The 26,605-nt window shown below is 40.4% G+C and overlaps 1 protein-coding gene across 1 annotated transcript in view; it reads right to left on the bottom strand.

Annotated features, from left to right (window-relative positions):
- PPTC7 (protein phosphatase targeting COQ7) overlaps window positions 1–26,605 on the bottom strand; it is a 45,794-nt gene that overhangs the window by 9,509 nt on the left and 9,680 nt on the right. Inside the window, exons 2-3 of the mRNA XM_036276477.1 lie at window positions 8,301–8,480; window positions 1,889–2,087 (exon numbers count right to left, since the gene is read on the bottom strand). Of these exons, the coding sequence (XP_036132370.1) occupies window positions 1,889–2,087; window positions 8,301–8,480 (379 nt within the window). The remainder of the gene's footprint in view (window positions 1–1,888; window positions 2,088–8,300; window positions 8,481–26,605) is intronic.

The following is a 26,605-nucleotide window of genomic DNA, read 5'->3' as shown; positions in this document are numbered from 1 at the left end:
TGAGAATATTTCTGGTTCATCTTCTCCTACTGAGGAAAGAAGCAACACGTTTGAAAGTTCTGTAATGGGCTTTGTCAAAGAACAAGCTAACTTACGTACTTATACAATAAATATTTTGTAAAAACAGCTACTAAAAAGCTGTAAGTTTTAACCTTATTAGATTAATAGTTTATAGATAAGGTGGACTGACAACTAAGGAGATAAGATACAGCAAGGGGGGAAAAGAGTAAAACTGGTGGAAACCAGGTTGATTTCTTCTGCATAATAAAGAGAAACAATACAAGGCACTTCACATTTGCTGTCTTTGGAAGCTAATCAGATTCTCCAAGTTTAGATTAATGACCAGGTTGGCACTGAAGCTCTATTTTATGCTGAGGTTTTTCTTTCTCCAGGAGTGTCCTTTGCTATTCAGCCTGTGAGGAGACTCACTACCATTGGACAGTTTGTCCTCTTCTCCCAACACTCCCACCCATGAGCTTGGTGTTCCGCCAGCTGCAGTTCTGCCCATTTTGATTGAACATACTGTGCTGCTGGAAACTTTTGACTGCACTGAAACACGAGCTGGAATCACATGCTAGCAAGCTGTCTCTGGGCTCCAGGGGAAGCAACCTCCACCTCGCTGGCAGTCCAGACCGAGTGCTGCCCTAGCCGACTGTCCCAAAGATAGTGTGTGAGATACAGCAGGGCTCCTCTAGCACTCAGAAGCCAAAACAAGAAGAATCAAAGAAAAATTACAACACTGTTCTCCAAAAATTGTTAGCTGAACTTGCTATCTACCAAGGCCTTGGGGCTCTAATCTTTCCCCACTCCAACATGGTTAATATTAATGTGTATTACAGCTAACTGAAAAAGGGCCCATAATAAAATATTCTTTCAATTATGGTAATCTGTCTCAATATGAAAGTAAAGAATGCTTCCCTCTCTCTAGGAGTCAACAACAGACTTTCGATGGGCAATACCAAATACCTAATTATATAATATACTCATTCCAGTTTAAAAAATGGTAGTAATAATAATTTATCTTAGGGCTTAAGATCTGGTTTTTTAAGAACTATTAAGTAGAGACAACAGGCACTTGCTAGAATGCTTCTATTTTTACAAAAGGTTTATAACTCAGTTAACATTTATGAATCACCAACACTGTTTGTGCTAGGTCTTACAAGGTTGTTATAGGCAGTGAAATCTGAGACTGTCTTATGTCTTAGCCTTATTCTGTACTCTGATCTTACAAAAGATAATTGTAAAAGTAGACTGAAAAAAGTACTGATTGTCTTGAAAAGTTCTCTTGACAATTTAAAAATGAACTGAGGGAAAGTGTCAGAAGAAAAAGAGAACACTTCAATAGCGTAATCACAGAACATATCCAAGACCACTCTTGATTCCATTTCCTGCAAATTAACTTGGCTCTGACAGGTTCTGCATGGACTGCAAGTTCTACCTGAGACACATAGTAGGAGGCCCTGAGAATCAGGAAGTTATTCTGACAAAGCAGATGCCTATTTGCACTCTTTCCTAGTAACATATGCACAATCTTGCACAGGCAATGGCAGGCATGAACAATGACTCATTTCTCCAGCACAGTTTAACACAGCTGTATGTACCACATGGTATGAAAATTGATATTTTATAAGCTTGAAATAGTATTTTCACAGTCTTGTCAAATTATTGGGTGTTTATCAGAATTCAAGTTGGCTGCAACATCAAGTTTAAGCAAAACATCTTTTGAAGTCAAACTAAAAGGTCCTCCTGATGAGAACATTCTCAGTGTGCTTTCTTTTCTCATACGAGAATGGAAATTGCCTATCTCCACTATGGTTAAGGGGGAATGGGAAAGGACCTGTGGGTGAGCCACGTCCTGTTCACACTTAACGGCAAAAGGGGAGATTACCTGTCACTCAAGACGACACCCTCGGCTTCTGGTGGTGCAATTGAGAGCTGGAATGGAGTGTTGAAGTAATGCTGCTGCTCATCTGATCGGTGCACAACTTCGCCACCCCTGACAACCAGAAAGCCTGAATCGCCCAGGTTTGCTGTGTGTAAGCGGTGGCTAGTTCTGTCCAGCACCACGATGCAAGCCGTGCTGCTACCTAGAAACAAAAATGATCTCCATTTATTTTCTCTTTCCAGGCTGCCTTAGTATACAATTTAATCAATTTACCCCAAAGAGCAACATGCCATAATTTGAACCTCCTTTGCTTAAAAAGGACCTTAGTTATGCTCCATGTCATAAATAAATGTCATTAATAACCTGATCAGGGTCCAAATGATGGGAAAGAAAAAGGAATTTGTACAATACATAGTAAGTAGACCACTGATGATCTGAATTCTTCCATTTGCAGAGATAGAAAATAAAAATGGCTGGTATTTAACCACATTATTTCATTTCAATAGTGCTAGTACACAGTGCCAAATGCTCAAAAGCAAGTCGTTGAGATATTAAGCTTTAATACTTAAATACCAAATGATAATGTTATGTTTCCCTGACATTTCTCATTAGTCACTGGCAGGAAGCCTCCACAAAATTCACCAGCATTTAAGACGGGGCACATAACTACAATTTTTAACCTGATTTCCATCTGTTAAGGTTACGAAGAACTTTTATTGGGGACTGACTCACTATGAAGTAACAAGATTAATTTTCCCAGGTGGCTTGTGAAATCAACCTGTTCACTTTATAGAGACTACTAATATTCGGATGGAAGAGACCACATTCTAAGTAGACAACAAAAAGCTTCCATGTACCTTTGCAGCACGCAGCTCACATGACCTTCCCAGAATGAAAGGCTATTATTACAACTAGTAAGATCACTTTCAAGTTCTAAAATTTAAACCTCTGTCTAAAGACAAAAGGCAAAATAGAAAAATGAGCAGTTCACCAAGAAATATATGAAAAATGATCATCATACTACTAATCATTTTGTCGTTTAGTTTAAAAAGAATCAAAAGAAGATAATGCATGGTACTGTCAAGAGTGTAGCAAACATGGTCACTCATTCCACAGTGTTGAGAGAATAAAACTAAACAACCTTTCTAAAGGGCAATATAGTCCTGAAAAATGTGCATATCCACTAGTGAGAATTTATTCTAAGAAAATAATTAGAGATGCAAGGAAGATGTAAGTATAAAAACATTGTTTAGTATCAGGAAGAACTGGAAGTAACCACAACATTCCATACCATAGCAGGCTATACAATGTAACATAATACTTAAAGAATATTCTCCTAAGTAAGTGAGCCTGCCTGTGTCTGAATGCTGGCTCTGCCACACACCAGCTGTGTAACCCATGGCAAATTACTTAACCTCTCAGTGCTTCAGTTTCTACATCTATGAAAATAGTGATAACAGTAACTACCTCATAGCATTGTTTGTGGGGATAAAATTAGTTGAATCACATCAAACATTTATAAAACATAACGAGTGTTGGCTGTTTGTTGTTTTTTTTGTTTGTTTAATCCTCACTCAAGGATATTTTTTCATTGATTTTTTTAGAGAGTGGAAGGGAAGGAGAAAGACCTATGTGAGAGAGACATATCAACTGGTTGCCTCCCGCACGACCCCAACCAGGGCCAAGAATCAACTTGCAACCCAGGTACGTGCCCTTCAGTGGAATCAAATCCACGACCCTTTGGTCTAATGGCTGACACGCTAACCACTGAACCGAACCGGCTAGGGCAATAAGTACTAGCTTTTTGATAGCCATTATAATTGTTAGAGAAATATATTTAAAAAGGAAGGATGATAAATTAAATCAAACAAGTAGATTACAAGCTAGCATTAAAGTTTCCTTTTTTAAAAAAAAGTGATACCAAATTTAAAGAACTATACATCAAAAAGAGTGAAATTTATTTTTTAAAAATTTAAAAAGCAATACTGTTATAGGCAAAGGCCAAATTGTTAAAGATGACAGTTAAAAAGCAAAATGAAACAAAATGAACAGGATGTAGAACTAGCTGTTTTAAATCCCGGTGCTCCATCACTTTCTAGCTGTGTGACTGCTGGCAGGCAAGTCACTTATTTTCTTTAGGCCTGTTTCTTCCTAACAAAACGGTGAATAAAAGTACCTATGAGCCCCGGCCAGGGTGGCTTGGTTGGGTGTCGTCCCATACACTGAAAGGTTGCTGGTTGATTCCTGGTCAGGGCACATGCCTAGGTTTCTGGCTAGATTCCTGGTAGGGGGTGTGAAAGAGGCAGCCTATGGACGGTCTGCTCTCTCATCGGTGTTTGTCTTTCTCTCTCCCTCTCCCCCATTTAAATTTTAATAAAAATAAAATAATAAATAAAATTATAAAGTACCTACAAACCTAGCTCACGGCACTGTTGTGAGCACACAGTAGATTCAATTCCTGTTATAGTTATTCTACATACAAACGTACAGAAAAATAACAGGGAGCATAATCACTACTTTAGTTTTTGTTATTGATTTTTTCTAAATGAAAATGTATAACTTAATAATTTAAATACACTTAAACATAAGCATTTGCCTCATCATAATGTTCATAAATTCCCTTTCCTTGTTTCTAGAGTATATGCATGGGTACTAACCCCACACTCTAATGCTAACCTATCTAGTCCCAACCCATTAAATGTCAAAGAAAAACACAGGTACTGTAACTAACTGAAAGTGCTGTCAGACAATCTACCTACTCTAGAGCTCACTTTACCAATTACCCTTCCTTCCTAATTCAATGCACAGAAAATCCAATCATTTATCATTAATAAAACTGTCATGCAAAAGACCTAAAGCTGATGGAATTAATCTGAGAACAAAAAAATGACAGATGAGTAGCACAGCTTTGAAATTCTTCCTGCAGTAAGGACTCATGTTGATTCATTATTATTCACTGACAAACCCAGGCTATCATTTAGGATCAAAATGGTCCTCATGAGTGAAGGAGCTTTAAGATGCAAAGCAGTATCAACAAAGGCAAGCCTAGCCTTACAAAATCATCTGGGCATGGAGTGCACACTCCTCCTCTGCCTCTTCAAATTACTGATGTGTGCATGAGGCTCAGGCCCTAACATCCTAAGACTGGGAGAAAAGCTTACCATTCTTGGGTGTTTGGAGGGGAACAAGCAGGCAAAGAAGAAAAAGATGCTGAGAACAACAGTGATGAGTGCTCAGATGACTGACCAATCCAGACAGACACCCAAGCAAATCCCTCATGCTAAAATGGAAATGTTTTTATCACTCGGCTCCTTGTTTTATAAACTACTACTAAGCCTTCTGTGTAGAAAACAGAGAAAGGAATAAGCTTATTAGGAATGACCCCTCAAATTCTGAAGGTATGTTGGCTTCGTAAGACCTAAATCTACTTAAGGGTTTCTGAGGAAACATGTATCAACAAATAGCCTGTGATGCCAACCCAGATCTAAAAGCAGTTAGGTATTTTCAAGAAATAAGTGGTTACTGTTATCAGTTTGCCCTTTATACTGGTAGTGTTACAGGCTTTTAAGCAGTTGCTGGATTAAAAAAAAAAAGATTACCTAATCTTGCAAATTACCATTATTTACAATTATATCTGAGGTTCAATAAAACTCAGTAGTCTGCCTTTGCCAAAATATGTGTTTTTTTTCCCTTAGTCCTCACCCGAGGACATTTTTTTTTGATATTTTGTTCAGATAGAGTGGGAGGGAGAGAGAGAGAGAGAAACATCGACGTGAAAGGGACACATCAAGTGGTTGCCACCCACACGACCCAACCAGGGCCGGGAACAAACTGCAACCGAGGCACATGCCCTTAGCGGGAACCGAACCCGGGTCTCTCCGGACTGCAGGCCGACGCTCTAACCACTGAGCCAAACTGGCCAGGGCCCAAAATATGTTTAAATTTAGTTACAAATAGCTTAGAGACGTGAGATTAGGTAAGAAAGCAGAACATATGTGTCCAACATAGTAACAAAGAATTACTCCAATGTGTCTTTTAGGAGAAAAAATTGTAATATTCAATGTAAGAAAATTTTTGATGTCCTTAAATTTATTTTATTAAGATCTCCCAATTACATGAGGGTAAAAAGAAAGGGAAGTAGAAATAAAGAAGAATTTTAGCAAAAAAGAAAGGTTACAAAGTGCAAAAACAAGATGGTTGCTGTTCTGTAACTAATTATTCCAAGTCACAATAAATAAAGGGGGGAAGGGGAGCCTGGCCAGTTTGGCTCAGCAGTTAGAGCATCGGCCCGAGGACCAGAGAGACCTGGGTTCAGTTCCCACTAAGGGCACGTACCTCGGTTACAGTTTATCCCAGGCCCCAGGTGGGGTCGTGTGGGTGGCAACTAGTTGATGTGTCTCTCTCACATCAATGTTTCTCTCTTTTTCTCTCTCTCTCCCTCCCGCTCTATCTGAAGATAAATGCAAAAATGCCCTCGGGTGAGGATAAAAAATAAATAAATGGGGGGATGGCGGCAGAGGATTCATGGGAACATGCAGGCCTCTGGAATCTGTGTCTATGGGTTCTCTATTAGATGGTATTCTGCAATGTCCTCTTTTCCCTCAACAACATGTTTCTGAGTGCTGCAGGAAGTTTTAAGTCTGTTTCTTCTCTCTCTCTCTCTCTCTCACGCATCTTCCCATTTAACATGAAGCAAGGGGTCAAAGGTTAAGTGGTTTGCCCAAAGACACATGGCAAGTTGAGAGGTGCTAGAAACCGAATCTAGGATGTTTCATTGTGCATGTCCAAAATAGCAGATTAAGCCCTGGCCGGTTTGGCTCAGCAGTTGGAGTGTTGGCCTGTGGACCAGAGAGTCCCAGGTTCAGTTCCTGATAGGGGCACGTACCAAAAAAGAAGAAGTACAAAATAGCAGATTAAGACAAAGTGGTATATTGAAACCTCAAGGCAAGATTTTTCTTCAGTTAGAAAGAAAACAAGCTGGTTAATTATAGCATGGAAAGGACATAAGATGGCAGCATGATGAAAAGAACGCCATCTTAAGAAGGATTTTAATTGAAGGCAAAATTTTACAATGTGGATGGTGACTGGGAGGGAGGGCCTTCTAAGCAACCAGAAAGATTCTGGCAATTAGAAGAAACTTAATAACATCCTTTCTGAAAGTCTGCTTAGAAAGATGGTCCTACCCGGCTGGTGTGGCTCACTGGTTAAATGTCAACCCATACACCAAGAAGTCACCAGTTCGATTCCCCATCAGGGCACATGCCCAGGTTGTGGGCCAAATCCCCAGTGGGGGGCCTGCAGGAGGCAGCCAATCGATGTTCTGTCTCATCGATGTTTCTATATCTCTCTCTCCCTCTCCTTTTCTCTCTCTCTAAAAAATCAATAAAAATATTTTTTTAAAAAAGAAAGATAGGTAAGTTTCCAGGAAACCATTTAAAAGACAAATGTAGAAGCTTGGCCAAAGGATGTTCCATTAGTATACCAGATAAACACTAGGTATTTGTATATTTTCTAATACAAGATTAACAGGGATCTATTTTGTGCCATGCTATTTCACTGACTAATCAGCTATTAGTCAGGGATATCTATCTGCAACCCAAACTTCCCACTGAATTTTACATGCCAGACCTCCTTCCTTGGAAAGAACCACTATCCTGAATTATACAATCACTTGCTTTTTCTTTCTTCTTTTATCATATTTTAGAATCCCTACACAATACAGTTTTACTTTTTTATTTTTCTGAACATGAAATATATGGAACCAAATTGTTAGGTGGTATTTTGTAATATCCTCTTTCCCCTCAACATGTCCCTCGGGTTTGTGTGTGTATGTGTGTGTGTGTGTGTGTTTAGAGATAGAAGAAGAGCGAGAGAATCATACACTTGAGAAGGAAATCAAGTGGCTGCCTCCTACACATCCCCCACTGGGAACTGAACCTGTAACCCAGGGAATTATCAACCTTTGGGTGCATGGGACGACGCTCAACCAACTGAGCCACACCAGCTAGGGCTGTTCCTGAGTATTGCATGCAGCTTTACATCATTCCTTTTCTAAATGCGTTTTTCTACTACAAATGGCCTTCTAAGTTGCTACTATGAACATTCTTGTGCCTACTCTTTGATACACAGATGTGTAAGAGTTTCTTTAATCTAGGGTATAGACCTAGAAGTGGAGCTGCTGGGGCATACTATCTTATCTGTTCATGTTTAACTTTATTCTAAATACCAAATTGTTTTCCAAAGTGGTTGTACTTAGGTACATTCTTTCTAAGCAGCAGCATCTGTAAATAAGTAGTAAGTATTTGATAGCTTCTCTATCAAACTCTGCTTAAAGCTAGGCTGGTTAATTTTCTGGTTTTATTGTAAACCATCTCCTGGGCATCTTTTGAGAGGAAAACATAGGATATCTACTTACCAAGCAAAGGTACTTTATTTTGCAGCAACTCGCAATAGCTGGTGGTGAGGATTCCAATGGGATTACTCGGGACAAACCGTCCTTCTTTTACTAACCGTTCACATGTCCGCATTAAAGTCCCTGAGAACTGAGATGGGTCAACTCCATAGTCTCTCCATCCTCCTACACCATCTGCAACCCCTAAAAAAAAAAAAAAAAAAAAATTATATTTAAAGGATGTTCTTACCAACTTCTCAGGAATTTCTACCCATTATCTCCTGACAGTTCATTTTACTATGTAACAGTATACATATTTACCCTGAAATTCAGAATAAAAAGTGCTCAAGTTTAACGTATTATACATGAATACTCCAAGGCCATATTCTCTACTTAGAATCTGATCTTTCATATATTGATGAAAAACATGTGAGCTACCACAGGGTGGCATTGCCTACAAGCCAAGAGTTCAATTTCAGCAGGATTATCATCATCTTTGTATAGAAGTATTTGTGCAACTAATATTTGTTGTACTTTATAAGAATGAAAAAAAGTACTGATGCTAGTAACAATGCAACTGACCCAGAGTTGGTAATCATTAATGCCAACGCAGGATACTTTTAACTTCAAATATTAGTCAATAACTTTAAAATAAAGAACAAAATTAAGAACAGCCCTGGCCAGTTTGCTCAGTGGTTAGAGCGTCAGTCTGCGGTCCAGAGAGACCTGGGTTCAGTTCCCGCTAAGGGCACATACCTCGGTTGTAGTTTGTTCCTGGCCTCAGTTGGGGTCATGTGGGTGGTGACCACTCGATGTGTCTCTCTCACATCAATGTTTCTGTCTCTCTCTTCCTCTCCCTTCCCTCCATCTCTCTAAAAATCCATGGGAAAAAAATATCCTCAGGTGAGGATGACCAAACAAAAACAACACTTATTTTGAGGAATTCTTTTATCAGTAGAGGTAAGATTTCACCATGGTTTGTTTTATTTATTTATTTATTTTTTATCCTCACCTGAGGACACCCCCCCCCCCCCGCCGCCTTTTTTTGTTCAGATAGAGTGGGAGGAGAGAGAAACATCAACATGAAAGGGACACAACATGGCTGCCACCCGCATGACCCAACCAGGGCCGGGGACAAACTGCAACCAAGGTACATGCCCTTAGCAGGAACCGAACCCGGGTCACTCCGGACCGCAGGCCAATGCTGTAACTGCTGAGCCAAACCGGCCAGGGCTCACCATGGTTTTAAATGTAACAATTTGTGTTAAAGCATAGAATACAATTATAATTCTTGCAACTCCATTGGATGAATCATTAATTCTTTCAAACTACTCCCTGCCTGAGGAAAGAATTTCTGATCTCTGATCTAAGAGCCACAATTAACTTTATAATCTACCAGTACCCTTCACAAGAAAACCATTAAAATCTGAGATAATGTTGAGAGTTGATTCTGACACTCACTAAATAATCTTGAGCAGGTTATACAGCCTGACCTGACACAGCCCTTCAACATTAATCAGCTTTCTCCCAGAATAGAGCGCAACCTTTCAGGCACCTGTTTGCTTTTATATGGAAACAAGAACTCAGGCAAAATTACTCTGGCTAAATGTCTTTAGGGGATAAAGAGATTCAAAAAGCACATAAACTTTTCAATAAAGCTGGGGGAGGGGGCATAGCATATATATATATATATATATATATATATATATATATAATTTACTTACAAAGAACAAGTTATATAAATATGAGCTCATATTTGGGATTAGAATCAGGCTAAAACTAGAATAATCTTTCACATATACATTTTGAAACCTAATTCATATTAAGCAATTATTTCTACAAGTAAATGAATATTTCCTCTTTTGCATAAACAAAAGCTTCAATCCACAAAAAGAGAGATCATTTAAACAGTGGAATTAATCCAGATACAAAGGAAAATTTAATTTAAAGGTAAAGAAAATAAATGTTAAAGGAGTAATTGCTTGAGATACCAAAGATATTAAACAGCAAAGATAAAAAATATCCCTAGGAACACCCTGGCCGGTTTGGCTCAGTGGTTGGAGCGTCGGCCTGCGGTCCTGAGAGACCCGGGTTCGGATTCCGCTAAGGGTGCGTACCTCGGTTGCAGTTTGTCCCCGGCCCTGGTCGGTTGTGCGGGTGGCAGCCACTCGATGAGTTCCTTTCACATCGATGTTTCTCTCTCTCTCTCTGTTCCTCTCTCTCCCTCCCACTCTACCTGAACTAAAAATGGAAAAATGTCCTCGGGTGAGGATAAAAAATAAATAAATAAATAAATAAAATATCCCTAGAGCAAATGGAGGCCAAAGTTAACACTATGAAATAGAAACATGTCGTACCTCTGAGAAGCTCACCTTCTGGTGGGCAGCTAGACTACTCATTCATACAAGAACTAGACAAACAGCTCCCATTAATGCTACTACAGAAGGGTCAAGAGCCAGTGGTTAAGCCTGGCCAGAATGGCTCAGCTGGTTGGAGCATTGTCCTGGGCACCAAAGGATGGCTGGTTCCATTCCTGGTCAGGACACATACCTGGGTTGCTTTTACACCAATGTTTCTCTCTTTCTCTCTCCCTTCCTTTCTCTAAGCATGTCCTCGGGTTTAAAAACAAAACAAAACAAGAAAAGGGTGCCCTGGCCGGATGGGCTCAGTGGTTAGAGTGTCAGCCTGCAGTCCAGAGAGACCGGGGTCCGGTTCCCGCTAAGGGCACGTACCTTAGTTGCAGTTTGTCCCCGGCCCCGGTTGGGGTCATGTGGGTGGCAACCACTCGATGTATCTCACATCGATGTTTCTCTCTCTCACTCTCTCCATCCCACTCTATCTGAACAAAAAAGGAAAAATGTCCTCGGGTGAGGATGGAAAAAAAAAAGAGCGCCCAGCCAGTGTGGCTCAGTGGTTGAGCATCAACCCATGCACCAAGGGGTCTCCGGTTTGATTCCCGGTCAGGGCAGATGCCCAGGTTGTGGGCCAAATCCCCGGGGGTGGGGGGGGCATGCAGGAGGCAGCCAATTAATGTTCTCTCTCTCCCTCCCTCTTCTTTCCTCTCTTTCTGAAACCAATAAAGAAAAAAAGAAAAAAAAACAAACAAACAAAAAAACCGAACAAGTGGTTAATTCTTATGGGCTCGGTGAGAATGAAGCAAGACCTGATTCACTCAAGAAGTGGAATTCAGCCCTGGCCAGTTTGGCTCAGCAGTTAGAGCGTGGGCCTGCGATCCAGAGACCAGGGTTCAGTTCCCACTAAGGGCATGTACCATGGTTGCAGTTTATACCTGATCCTGGTTGGGTCGGGTGGGTGGTAGCCACTTGATGTGTCCCTTTCACATCGATGTCTGTCTGTCTGTCTGTCTGTCTGTCTCTCTCTCTCTCCCTCTCTCCCTCCCTCCCTTCCACTCTATCTGAACAAAATGTGGAAAATGTCCTCGGGTGAGGATTGAAAAAAAAAAAGAGGTGGAATTCAGATTAGGCCCTGGAAGGTAAGTCAGATTTCCACAGTCAGGAAAAAGAATGGCAGACAATTGGTGTCCATCTGGTGAGTGGGAAGAAGATAAAATATGGAGAGCAGTTGCTGAAATTGTGGAAGGCCCCAAGCTGCAGACCAAGAACTTAAGAACTTTAAGCTTTATGCTATTGACCTGTGCTGCCCAATACGGGAGCCACTAACCACACTGAATTCAACCACACACTGAATTTGAAATGTGGTTAGTTTGGATTGAGATGTGCTGCTAAATGTAAAATACACTCTGGATTCCGAAAACCTAGTACCAAAAAAAGTAAAATGTCTTAGTAATAGTTTTATACTATTGTTTATTTTAGATAAGTAATATTTTAGATATATTGGGTTAAATAAATTTAAATGAACTGTATCTTTTTTTTTTAATTTTTTTTTTTTAATCCTCACCCGAGGATATTCTTCTATTTTTTTTTTTTTTTTTTTATCCTCACCCGAGGATATTTTTTCTTTTTTGTACAGATAGAGTGGGAGGGAGAGAGAGGAAGGGAGAGAGAGAGAAACATCGATGTGAAGGGACACATCGAGTGGCTGCCACCCGCACGACCAACCAGGGCCGGGGACAAACTGCAACCGAGGTACGTGCCCTTAGCGGGAACCGAACCCGGGTCTCTCCGGACCGCAGGCCGACGCTCTAACCACTGAGCCAAACTGGCCAGGGCTGAACTGTATCTTTTTAATTTTATTTTTTTAAAATGTGGCTACTAGAAAATTTAAGATCACATATGTAGTTTATAGTATAGTTCTACTGGACAGCACAGCTATAGATAGTAAAAAGTCGACTTAAGTAAAACCTTGTCGACTTTTATTTCACAATAAAAGTGATATAATGCAATCTATATTTTAGAAAAAAATCCTGATAGCAGTGGAGAAAATGGTGTGGGGAGAGGTCAGAAGTCAGGAGTCAGCTGCAAAATTTTAGGTTAGAGGTATTGATAAAAGCAGAATAGATAATCACTGGAAATACAAAGGAATAAATACAAAAGACACCTAAGCTCTATTATCAATAGGTTTTATATCAGCAGGTTTCTGAATTTCAGGAATAAATACTGAATAGAATAGATAATTCCCCAGTTGGGATAGGGTGGAAATGCTTTCAGAAGACCTTGAATTCTGTCGCTGGTGTGCTGAGCTTCAGGTGCCCAAGGGGTATTTTTGAGAAAAAGTTCTGTATGAAGTCAGGAACTATGGGCCTGCCCCTGGGAAGCCAGATCTTTGATAAAGATAGGGAATTAACACCAGAGAGGAAGAGGAGAAGTTCTGGGAGAGAGAGAATAATACATCCAAAGAGTTAATTCAAGAAGATCTTATCTTAGGAATGAGAATTCCTGGCCCAATAGCTCATTTGTGAACTGCATTATTACTCTAGGCATCAAATTATAATCACAGATATGATAACTGATTAAGTTTAAGGCCAAGTAATCCACTTGGTCAGAATGATATAATTTCTTTAGAGGTGAAGAGAGGTGTTATTTGAAAAGGTGGGCAGAGTTAACTGGAAAGACTCTGAAGGCCAAGATTAAGAGTTTGCACACTGAATATAGAAGCTATTTCCTTCAATTCACTGTAATCATCTTATGTCTCCATTAATAACCCTGTCAGCACACAGTCTAGCTTAAGTGTTTCCTTTGACCCAAAATCCAATTACAACAATTATTAGATTAAGATAATGGTTACATATCTGAATTAACTGAGCAAAAAGGCTGAAAGAAGCCTACAGGGCACAGAAGATTCCTTTAGTTATGCCATTTATGTGGAAATGTAGGTTTCATGAAGTGGGAAATAATCAACTAGAAAATATTTATAATTTTTATATAATTCTTTGTTTTCCATGGACTTTTTCTAAAGTAGAGTTAAGAGAGGAGAAAGAATAATTCTGGTGTATTGCCCATCACTTAACTGTATCTTTTTGTAAGAAGAACATTTTTTTTTAAATTACAGTTACAAGAAAATTCTTTTTTTTTTTTTTATCCTCACCCGAGGACATTTTTCCATTTTTTGTTCAGATAGAGCGGGAGGGAGAGAGAGGAAGAGAGAGAGAGAGAGAGAGAGAAACATCGACGCGAAGCGACACATCGAGTGGCTGCCACCCATACAACCAACCAGGGCCGGGGACAAACTGCAACCGAAGCACATGCCCTTAGCGGGAACTGAATCCGGGTCTCTCTGTAGCGCAGGCCGACGCTCCAACCGCTGAGCCAAACCGGCCAGGGCAGAAAATTCTTAATGTAAGAGCCAATTTTCATTTTTCTAATTAATATATTTTTGTCTTTGCCTTAGTTATAACTATATAAAAACAAAATTTTGCTGTACTGAAATCTTTACAATTGCATATAGTCACCCAACTTGTGTAGCTGCAAAAGGCTCTCCTTAAAACTTTGAATTAAGCCAATGAGTCTCTCCAGCATTGTCCCCCATTATCAGCCATCATCATGAGATTTCCATTCTTCTTAAACCCTCCCAACTACACTAATCTTTAGATTGACAGCTTTATTCCTTGCATCTTTGATGATTTTGAGGCATTTTACATTGAGCCTCACCCCCTAACGAAGCAAGATGGTTCTACAGGGACTGTTTTTCCATCAGTGAAACATCTACCTACCAGGATGGGTACCTGATAATGAACTGAAACTCCAGAGGAGAAAGTGAGTAAGAATCTGGTTGGATCACAAGAGTTCAGTAATAAAAGTAGCATGAGACCCTCTGTACTCAAGGGATAAAGATCTGGTTTTACACTTTCTGCAGTGACTGTTCATCTAATGAGGTAGCTGGTTAGTCAGTATTTATTGCAGTGCTATACAGCCCGCTTCTTTTCAGATGCCAAGGCTCTTCTTCAAATATATAATCGAGTGTTCTCAAAGTCAACCTTATTTGTCTAGAGGCATCCCAACAGAAAGCTTTATAACTAGAGAAAAATGAGATCAGAGTATAAATTCAATTTCTATCCAATGGAACAGATCACATTTGTATCAACATTTCTGAAGCCTCAACTATTTGGGCATTAAGAACACACTCCCCCCTGTGATTCGGGACTGTGAAATGTATCTGCAAATAATGAATGATACCAAAGGGAACAAAAAGCAGGATTACTGAAAAAATATATTCAACAGTTGAGTTATTCAGAAAAGAACAATTTTCTCTAACAGTCCTTTCAGTTCTCTAGAGGTGAAATTAAATAAATTATGATGTTCTTCCTGCTGTAACAAGTGATATATTCCCTTTGCAAGAAGTTTCCCCAAAGCAGCTACTTTGTTTTAATAGCAATGAAATCTGCATTTTCTTATTCTCTAGAGATTAAGCCTACCTCAAGAACTCAAGATCTCTAAGCAGAACAGCTAATTTAAAAGCTGAGGCAATGAAGCTGAAAGGAAAGGAAAGGAAGAAAGGAAGAAAGATTCAACCCTGTGATAAATGGAACCTATAAGCAAAACTCAAATTCCACTAAAAAAATAAAATTAAAAAAAAAAAAAAAAGGAATTATCCAGGACAGTCAACAAAACTCAAATATGGGCTCAAAGCAGGAATAAACAGTTCATTTTATGTTTAAGAATTCCAAACAAAACAGCTATTCCTTTCTAGTTTAGTAAACATGAAATTACTAAATAATTAATTAAGTTAAAATGCACATATATACACTCATACTTAATGTCCAGAACACTTCATTAACTAGAGATGGTAATTTCCAGACTATTCTGGGCGGTTGCTTTGTCTTAAAAAGCAGTGAAAACGTAAAGAGGATTAAGAAACAATAGTGTGAGGGCAAAGAAACTCAAAGTCAACCTTTTAAAAATAAAAACGTTTTTCCTCTAATTTAAACTCTTCTGTTTAAATATCAAATACTTAATGTGGAATGTGTTTTGGCTCAACTGTGGCTTGGGGACCTTGGTTATCTTACAGACTTGGGTATGAATCACTGCCTCCTGCCACACAAACTGCAGAGTTGAAGGTGAAGTCACAGAAAAGGTCACTTCATTCCTTTGAGCTGCAACAGTATCTTCCTGAAATGCTAAATGCTGTTAGCAATGTTTTTTGAACAAGAGGAAGCAACAAATGAATCATCTGGGGCTCACACTTATAGTAAATTATGAACATAGAGGCAGGGCTCTTAGTGTATTACAGAATTAAGGGCTTCTATTAATGCTGAGGCTTGTTGGTTTCTAGATATTAGGAAATGTTATATAACACCTAATAATTTAACATTTAAATAAGAAAGTAACAGCAATTAAAGTGCAGCTATCTGATGGGTGCTTATTTGTATTGTCCCTTTAGGCTAAGAAAAAAATTTTCCTGTTTATAAGATTAGATCTAGAATTCTGGTCTTAAAGGTTAACCTAATATTTATAACAATTAAGCTGTATATCTTTGACTTAACCCTGAAGAGGATACTATTTACTCCTCGTTTTCTTCACCCATCTATAAAAATAAGAGCTGGCCTTTACTAAAATACCACCCCTCGGAAGATGTTAAGAGTCACATGTAGTAGCCCTGGCTCAAAAACTCCTTTTTTTTTTTTTTTAAGATATATATTTTTAATTGTTTTTTTTTTTTAAAGAGAGAGGGAGAAAGAAACATCAATGTGAGAGCAAAATCATCGACTGGCCACCTCCTGCATGCCCACTACTGGAGATTAAGACTGCAACCCTGGCATGTGCCCTGACCTGGAATCTAACCGGAAACCTTTTGGTGCACTGGACAACACCCAACCAACTCAGTCTCACTGGCCCTCCTTTAAAACAAACAAAAAAAAAGAGAACATAATTCCTTTGAATAAGCCAGGCAAGTGTGGAACACTTAATTTCTGAATACTAATTATATTTCCCCTACATATTGTTTAAGTGATGATCTCTGAGTGGTAGGACAAGTAAAAAAAAAAATTTTTAATCCTCACCCAAAGATTTTTTAAATTGATTTTAGAGAGAGAGGAAGGGAGAAGGAGAAAGAAAGAGAACATTGATTGGCGCCTCCTGTATGCACCCCAACCAGGGATCAAAACCACAACCTGGGAACCGAACCCAAGACCTTTCAGGCGCCAAAGAACTGAGCCACACCAGCCAGGGAAGGACAAGTAATTTTTTCCCTTCTTTTTGTTTTCCACACTTTCCCATTTTTTTTTAATCCTTACCCAAGGACATTTTTGCATTTATCTTCAGATAGAGCGGGAGAGAGGGAGGAAGGAAGAGAGAGAGAGAGAAACATCGACGTGAGAGAGACACATCGACTGGCTGCCACCCACACGATCCCAACCCGGAGCCGGGGACAAACTGTAACCGAGGTTATGTGCCCTTAGCAGGAACCAAACCGGGGTCTCTCTGGTGCGTGGGCTGACGCTCTAACCACAGAGCCAAACCGGCCAGGGCCACACTTCCCCATTTTTTGGTAATGAGTACGTTACCTTCATGGAAGGGATGACAAAAACTATATATCCAGTTAGAACTACATTTTACCCTTAAATTCAATATTAAAGTTATTCAACATATTTTATTGAACATTTTCTATGTTCAAGATATTATGGCAAAAGGCAGCTAAGAGATTTACATATAATAAAAGATTTCCTGCCCACAGGAACTTAAAATCAAGTGGTAGGGAAAGGGGGTTTGCAGAGGTTCAAGATAAATGGCTATAATATACCAAAGGAAATATGCATCAATGAAAACAAAAGCAAGGAAGATCAGATTACATCTAGCTGAAAGAATCAGGAAGGTAATGAAGGATGAAAACATGCGTTGTTGGGGAGGTGAAAGAGACAGACATTTCGACAGTTCCCAATGATTGTGACTAATATGGATACAATACAAATCAAGTTATAAAGGTGAGGTTAGAGCTCTAACAGCAGAGAAACCTGACCTCCAGGTAAATTCCTATTAATTACATCATTGCCGGGAACTTCTCACTAGCAATCAGCTCAAACAATGCACTGCCGGAGTTAAGGCTTTTAGGATGTCCCCAGTAAAGGGCTGGCCTAAGGCCACCAAAGTCCTTGTGGCCCACAGACTAGTTCAACAAGGCTTGTCGAGGCCTTTATTACTTTAACTAAAGGGTTTTGCTCTTATTAGCCTAAGAATAGCTAATAATTAAGTAGTATTCAAACTCAGCATAGATTACCTCAGTAAAACAAAATTTAAAATGATCATTTCTGACTTGAAAGGCAGTGTAATAACACTGGGCAAAGGCATGGCAGACAGGCTTTGGAGTTGTTATAGGCAGTTAGACAGACATAAGCAGAGCAAGGACAATAGGCCAGGTACTGAGAAAACAAGGACCTCGCCCTCAGTGTAACCTTTTCTCCCCTAGCATATCACTGGTCATGCGGTTTAGACCCTCTGGCTTTTCCTCCCTAAAGATAACATTTAGGTCTCAGTTGAATTTCAGTTCCAGGCCCAGAAAAGCAGCAAAACAAGACAAGTGACTCCACAGCTGCCTCTGGTGCTGACCAATCAGTGGAGACCATGACCCTGAAAGAGCACACCTGGAAAGCTGATGAATATTCTATTAAGACCCTCCCCCAAGACCTCCCCTAAGATTCCTACCTGCAAGAGAGAAATATCCTCATCACAAAGGACCCAGTGGGCAGCACACCCCCCAGGGGCGCACACCCATGCCATTCCCTTACTGCTCTCTTTCCCCCACAGGCGTGTATCCCTTAAATTATATGGGACCCCAAGAGACTTGCAACCAGGGGAGCAGTGGGCAGCCGCACCTTGAACTTGACTAACCTCCTGAACCTGTCTCCAAGGCCCCTTTTCTCTGACTTCCCAGTGAGCCAAAGCAGCCCAACCTACCTTGTTCTCCTGAGGTTTCTTCTATGCCCTTCCTTGTTTCACTGGCCTAAGTGTGTTTTTGCTGCAGCCAATAAATTTTTGCTTGCATTGCTGCACTTTGTCTCCCAATTGAACTCTTTCCTTCAAGAAGACAAGAACCAAGGTCTCATCTTCTTGCTGGTAACAGTCAGATCTGGGTTCAAATTCTAGCTCCAGGACTAGGTGTCCTTGGGCAGCTCTCTAAACCTCCGTATTTTCACCCATAAATGGGAACAATATCATGGGCATCACAAGGTTGGTATGAGGAACAGGAAAAATGTGTCAACAGTGCCTGCCACAGTGCTCGGCTGGCAGATAATATGTAATCAATGAGAGTTATGCCTCTCTTAAAGAAAGTCCAAATAACAGCATATAGACCAGTATAGCCTGTAGCAACCAGAAAAAACTGATCAATGTTTTTAGGTTGCAAGGTCTACAAACACTGGCCTACGGTCACAATCAAAAGACAATTCCCACTCACAGGGTATAAAAGATGAGTTGTCCATTCTTCCTTCCCAGTCACACATCCACCACCATTCAATATTCTATTAAACATTTAACAGTAACAGTTTCAAGCACTAAGGAACATATATTTCTCTCCAAAGAATACACAAGGAAAAAACAATTCACCCACACTTTGAAGAAATGAATTAGTTTTCTTTTTCCAGAATTGACTTTGAAGTAACCTTACTTAATGAATAGCTCTTACATGCCTGCTGCCTACTATGTGCCGTGGTTAGATTTAGAAATTTCTTATTTTATGAAACTGAAAGCACTGCCTACTGCGCTAAGAGGACAACTGAGAAATTTCTCATTTTAAATGGAAAATCTTATAATAACTTGTAATATATAAATGGGCCTAACCATTTCCTTAGGTCACTATAATAATTGCAGCCTTTCCTGTCTTTTTCACTCTCTATACTATGACCCCCTCCAGGGATGAGTTTCATACTGCTAACCATCTTTTCATCCCTGGGTGCTGGCCTGGTACCTGGCACAACAGTTCTCAATTCTTGCTGCACACTGAGATTACTTGTAGAACCCAAGCCCCACCTCCTGAGTCAAAATGCCCAGGCCTTTTAGCAAAATATGAAAACCAAACTGCACATAAGATTCTAATGAGACTCACTGCTGGAACATTCAGGATTCAGTAAAGGCCAACTGAACAAAAGCATTCCATGAGGAAGGTGATTCTGTCTCCGAAAGCCTCTTGCACCAAGCAATTCCTTGTTTTCTACTCCCAAACTTGATCCTTCCCCTGCATTTCCTAATCCCATTAATGGCAGCCCAACCCACCCACACCTGAAGGCTGGGAATCTTAAGAAAGCTATCAAATTCATAATCTCAAAATCAACTTCAATTCCTCTCCCTCTTTCATCCTCTCTTGATCCTGCTGATTCTATGTCTGCAGGCCAACTACTTTCCACTGCCCCAGTTAAAGCCCTTTCTAGCAAAGACTATTTCAGTCGCTTCATAACTGGTCTTTTGCCTCCTGTTCTCCCATTACATCCTCTATCATTTTTTTTTTTTACAAGATTACTATGTCCATGTTACTTTTCTAGTCAAATATCTTCCACGTATATACACTTACGAAAACATTCTCTAGCCCTGGCTGGTTTGGCTCAGGGGTTGGAGCATTGGCCTGTGGACCAGAGTCCTGGGTTTGGTTCCTGCTAGGGGCACATACCAAAAAAAAATTCCCTAAAAGGATACACAAGAAACTGATAACACTGGTTCTTTTGGGATAAGAAATTTGCAGTAAGGAGATCAGGGTAACAGGAAAACTTTACAGTGTAACCTTTTGAATTTTGAATACCTTTTGAATTGTGTACCATCTAAATGGACTGCCTCTTCAAAACAACCAAACCAAACCCTAACCAACAAAAGCTAAAACGTCTATAGCTTCCTACCAAAAAAACAAACAAAAAACCCCCAAACAAACAAACAAACAAAAAAACCTAACACCCAACTCCTTAACATGGCAATTGTGACCTTCAATGATTTGATCTCAGTCTATTTTCTAATATCAATTCTCGACCACCCTCCCAATCCCCACCCCACCAGTCCAAACTACTCTCTAGCCATAAACATCTATAGTTTGGGGAGTCTTCTGTGCTGTTGCTGACCCCTCAATCTGGAGAGCCTTACCATTCATTGTCCTCCTCACTTGCCTCAATTTACCCTTCTCTCAAGGCCTGACTCCATGCTTCCACACCACCTAATGTGTGTGCATTTTTTTATACTATTTTACTATTCCTGTGTATATGTGCCTTTCCCATCAGCTATAAAACTTCATGGCTGAAATCTGTTTTGTTCTTGGTCTTCTCCACAGCACCTATCAGGGACTAACAGGAAACAACCAGTAAACAATGAATTCAGTTGACTGTACTGAAAAATTAGGATACCAATACTCTGGTATATCACTGAGAACTCCAAAAAGAGAACGAACTCATTATCTCATCCTAGAGTTGCACATGGTATTGTGCCCTGGGTCAAAGCCGGCTACGAGATGCTCCTCTCACAGTCAAAAGAAGGCTTGATGGAAAGAACCTTGAAAAGCAGTCTGGAGATGACAACACTACCAACTTTCTTTCCCATTTACTGGCCATAAGACACTGGTCAAAACAGTACTCCAAGCTTTAGTTTTCTCATCTGTGAAATAGGGGCAGAGGGACAAATTCTCTCAGGAGCTCCTTTTTCTAACATCTAAGATTCTGGGATTCTAAGTCACACTCCAAGAAAAGGGAGCCTGTTTTAACCACCTGACTTAGATGTAAAAGTTTTTTCTCCTTTAAGCCTGTAACAAAAAGTCAAGTCAACCACTTTTCAATTTGAAATTTTGATAAAAGTTATAGATTAGTATTAACTGACTTCAGTGAATTAAAATGATCTGTAAATAAATTAATTTGTATGTCTAAAATGTATTCACAGGACTTCCGGTCAAGATGGCGGCGTAGGTAAACGCGGTATCGCGTCCTCCCACAACCACATCAAAGTTACAACTAAACTACAGAACAACCATCATTCAAAACTGCCTGAAATCAAGCTGAATGGAAGTCCTACAACTACAAAATTAAAGCAGCAGCTACATCCAGACTGGTAGGAGGGGCGGCGGCGCGAGGGGCGGCGGCAGCAGCAGAGGGCGCGATGGGCTGGTCCCACACCCAAGTGTGGCGGATAAAAATCAGGAGGATACCTAGACTAAGGGGTCCCCGTCCCACACCAGGTGCCCCGCTCAGGGTTCTAGTGTCAGGAAGAGAAGTCCCCATCACTTCTGGCTGGAAAAACCAGCGGGAACTGAGGCTAAGGGAGGCTAAGGCGGCTGGAGCCCCAGGCAGCTCCTTAAAGGGCTCGTGCACGGACTTATCGGACTCTCTCCCTCTAAGCTTGGCAGGGAGGCAGCTCGAGGGGTGCCAGAGACATACAGGGAAGAACTGAGCTGTTTGGCACGGGAGCAAGGGCTGGAGAGGGGGCTTTCTCTGGGACAAATGTGCTGTCAGAGGCCTTTGTTCCTTTGGTGAGCCCTTCCCGGGGACGGCAGACAGCCACCATATCTGGGACTCCAGCAACCTGGCTCACACTGGTAGCCCTGCCCTGCTGATTCCCTGAGGCCCCGCCCCACCCCACCCAACTTTCAAGCCCACCCAAGCTGTTGCCACTTGCTTAACCATAGGATTGGCCTGTTTTGGATCCTGCTCTAGGTTTTTCCTAAATTCTTTCAAACGAGCAGCATCTGGTCTCAGCGAGCCCCATACCTCTCATTAAGTAATACACTGAAACAAACACAGGGAGGCAGCCAAAATGAGGAGACAAAGAAACAGGTCCCAAATGAAAGAACAGAACAAAACCCCAAGAAAAGAACTAAGCGAAATGGAGATAAGCAACCTAACAGATACTGAGTTCAAAATACTGCTTAGGCCCTGGCCAGTTTGGCTCAGCGGTTAGAGCGTCGGCCTGCGGTCCGGAGAGACCCGGGTTCGGTTCCCGCTAAGGGCACGTACTTCGGTTGCAGTTTGTCCCCGGCCCTGGTTGGTCGTGCGGGTGGCAGCCACTCGATGTGTCCCTTCACATCGATGTTTCTCTCTCTCCCTCCCTCCCACTCTATCTGTACAAAAAGCAAAACAAAATACTGCTTAGAAGGATGCTCAATGAACTTAGTGAGAACCTCAGTGAACTTAGGGAGGGCCTCAAGAGCATAAAAAAGAACCAGTTAGAAATCATGGATACACAGTTAGAATTGAAGGAGGCATTAACTGAAATAAGGAATAATTTACACAGCTTCAATAATAGAGTATGTAAATCCAAGGAGCAAACCATCGATTTGGAATATAAGGAAGCAAAAAATGCCCAATCAGAACAGCAAAAAGAAAAAAGAATCCAAAAAAATGAGGATAGTGTAAGGAGCCTCTGGGACAACTTCAAGCGTGCCAACATTCGCATCTTGGGGGTGCCAGAAGGAGAAGAGAGAGAACAAGAAATTGAAAACCTGTTTGAAACAATAATGGCAGAAAACTTTCCTAACTTGGTGAAGGAAACAGACATACAAGTCCAGGAAGCACAGAGAGTCCCAAACGAGATGAACCCCAAGAGGCACACACCAAGACATATCATCATCAAAATGCAAAAGGTTCAAGACAAAGAGAGAATCTTAAAAGCAGCAAGAGAAAGGCAGCTAGTTACCTACAAGGGTGTTCCCATAAGACTGTCAGCTGATTTCTCAAAAGAAACTTTGCAGGCCAGAAGGGAGCGGCAAGAAATATTCAGAGTGATGAAAACCAAGAACCTACAACCAAAATTACTTATCCTGCAAAGCTGTCATTTAGAATTGATGGACATATAAAAACTTTCCCAGACAAGAAAAAGTTAAAGGAGTTCATCACTACCAAACCGTTATTATATGAAATGATGAAGGGTCTTTTTGAAGAAAAAGATAAAATGTATGAACAAACAAAATGGCAATGAATACATATCTATCAACAATGGAATCTACAAACAAAATGAACAGGTAGAACAGAAACATTCTCATAAATACAGAGAACATTTTGTTGATTGCCAGTTGGTTTGTTTGTTTTTTATCCTCACCCGAGGATATTTTTCCATTTTTTGTACAGATAGAGTGGGAGGGAGAGAGAGAGAGAGAAACATCGACGTGAAGGGACACATCGAGTGGCTGCCACCCGCACGACCAACCAGGGCCGGGGACAAACTGCAACCGAAGTACGTGCCCTTAGCGGGAACCGAACCCAGGTCTCTCCGGACCGCAGGCCGACGCTCTAACCGCTGAGCCAAACTGGCCAGGGCATGTTGATTGCCAGTTGGGAGGGGGTTTGGGGGAATGGGTGAAAAAGGTGAAGGGATTAAGAAGCACAAATTCATTGCTAGACTGACAAACCTCAAAGGGAAAGGGGTTGGGGGGGTGGGAAGAAATAAACCAAAGAACTTATATGCATAACCAATGGACACAGACAATAGTGTGGGGAAAAGGTGGGCGGTAGTGGGGAGGAGGGGGTCAATGGGGGAAAAATGTGGAATATCTGTAATACATTTTACATCCAACAATAAAGATTTGGAAAAAAATAAAAAATAAAATAAAATAAAATGTATTCACAAAACACACTAATGTGGCCCTAGCCAGTTTGCTCAGTGGTTAGAGCATTGGCCCATGGTCCAGAGAGATCCGGGTTTGGTTCCCGCTAAGGGCAAGTACCTTGGTTGCAGTTTGTCCCCGGCCCTGGTTGGGTTGTGCAGGTGGCAGCCACTCGATGCGTCCCTTTCACGTCGATGTTTCTCTCTCTCTGTCTCTTCCTCTCTCTCCCTCCCGCTCTAGCTGATCAAAAAATAGAAAAATGTCCTCGGGTGGGGTTAAAAAAAAAAAAAACTAATGTGTTACCCAAAGACCACTAATTAACTGTTCAGTGAATTCAGAGTACAAGAACAAGAAAAACAATGGTAAGATCAAAGTTGCCACTAAGGAACCGAGATAAGTGGATTTTTTCAAGCAACATACACATAAGACATCGCTGTTTAGACTTTCTCATTTCATAGAAACATGTTGATGACCGTGTTAACAATTAGTGGTCAACCAAGAGGCCATGAACAGTTTTCTAGCTCTTATCCAAATAGCTCAAATCTATTTTCTTATTCAAACATTGATGTGAAAACAAAAGCACTTTTTGTTTGCTTCATTCAGCACAGCTAACCTGTTGCATCTACCTCAAACGACAGCACAAACTAATCCTGTTGAGTCAAAAAATTTGCTGGATGATCAAAATGTACAATCCTAGTAGTATAAAAAGAAAGAAATTCCCTTTTCTTTTCAAAATAATCTGTTAATGAGTGAAAGAAGAATCCGTGCAAAAATGTGTTGGAATTGGCTTGAGTCAAAATAGTACTGGATCCTTCAACAGAAAGCACTCTTTGTAGTAAGTCACTTTTGTAGTCTGGCAAAGTTTTTGCAGTGATTTTGTAGTCCTTAGGATTCATACCAACAATTCAATTCCAGAACTGTTCACCAGAAAAAAACTTATTCACCTCAAAAACAACTGTTTAAGAACCTAGTAAATTTTAAATTGTCAAATGTGACAGACTCAAGATCAACAATAAACTGTCTGATGAGAGCGATTTCATATTAATTAGAAAAGGATAAATTAGCATAACCTTCTGGCGGGACCTTTGCTGATATTTATATCAGAGGCCTTGCAAATGTTCATTGCCTTTGCCTTTCAGGAAGTCCTCTTCAAGGAATTTATCCTAAGGAAGTATTCCAATGCAGACATATTTACTCTAGTGTTATTTGTAACAGGAAATTAGAAATAATTTAAGTAACTAAATCTAGAGGTCTGGTCAGATAACTATGAACTATACTGCAGTGAAGTATGATACAGTTATGCTTATCAGTATGGAAATATACTCAATTTACATTACATAAAATAACATCATAGAGCAAAATACATATTAACTTAACTTCATTTAATAATGTGTATAACATACAACTGTATATACACAAAGGCTGAGAAAACCATACCGACTATAGCTGAGTTGTAAGTTACTGGTGTTTTATACTGTATTTTTCTGAATATGCTTTTTTTTTTTAATCCTCACCTAAGGACATTTTTCCATTTTTGCTCCGACAGAGTGGGAGGGAGAGAGAGGAAGAGAGAAACATCAACGTGAAAGGAACACATCAAGTGGCTGCCTCCTGCACAACCCCAACCAGGGCCGGGGACAAACTGCAACCGAGGTACATGCCCTTAGCAGGAACCGAACCCGGGTCTCTCTGGACTGCAGGCCGACGCTCTAACCACTGAACCAAACCGGCCAGGGCTGAATGTGTTATATTTTTATATGCAAAAAACAAAACCATTTATTTAAAAGCACTAGACATGCAAGCAGGAAACTTAGGTTCAGGTCCCAGTTATACTAGCTGTACTGACCTGATTGATGAGTCAACTTTATAGATGAGGAAAAACACACAGATTAAGTAAAGATAAGAGCAGTTATTTCATAGTTAAAAGATTAAATAAGGTAAAACATATAAAAACTCCTAAAATCTAAAGCACTGGTAAGATGAACCATATTTTGCATCAGATACTGAAAAAATGCTTAGGGGAAATAGAGGAAAGTATTTTTACTCTTTAAAGAAAAGCTTCTGTTACCCCCTACCCTTACCCCAATCCACCCAAAATCCTGTTTGGGATCTTATTCCAAAGCTTTTACAATCTTTTCTTTCTTTTAATTTTTTTTCTTTATTGACATATTAGAGACAGAGGAAGGGAAAGGGAGAAAGACATGGAAACATCGATGAGAGAGAACATCAACTGGCCGCCTCCTGCATGCCCCCACTGGGGATCAGGCCCACAACCTGGGCATGTGCTCTGACCAGGAATCTCTTAGGGCATGGGTTGACGCTCAACCACTAAGCAACACTGGCCGGGCTAGCATCTTTTCTTTTTTTAAATTTTAAATTGGAAGAGCTGTGCCTCTTGCCAACTCAAGTTTAAATGA

Source organism: Molossus molossus, unplaced genomic scaffold (genome assembly GCF_014108415.1).
Source record: "Molossus molossus isolate mMolMol1 unplaced genomic scaffold, mMolMol1.p scaffold_m16_p_22, whole genome shotgun sequence".
Taxonomy (NCBI): Eukaryota; Metazoa; Chordata; class Mammalia; order Chiroptera; family Molossidae; genus Molossus; species Molossus molossus.
This window is presented reverse-complemented; position numbering and strand designations above follow the sequence as displayed.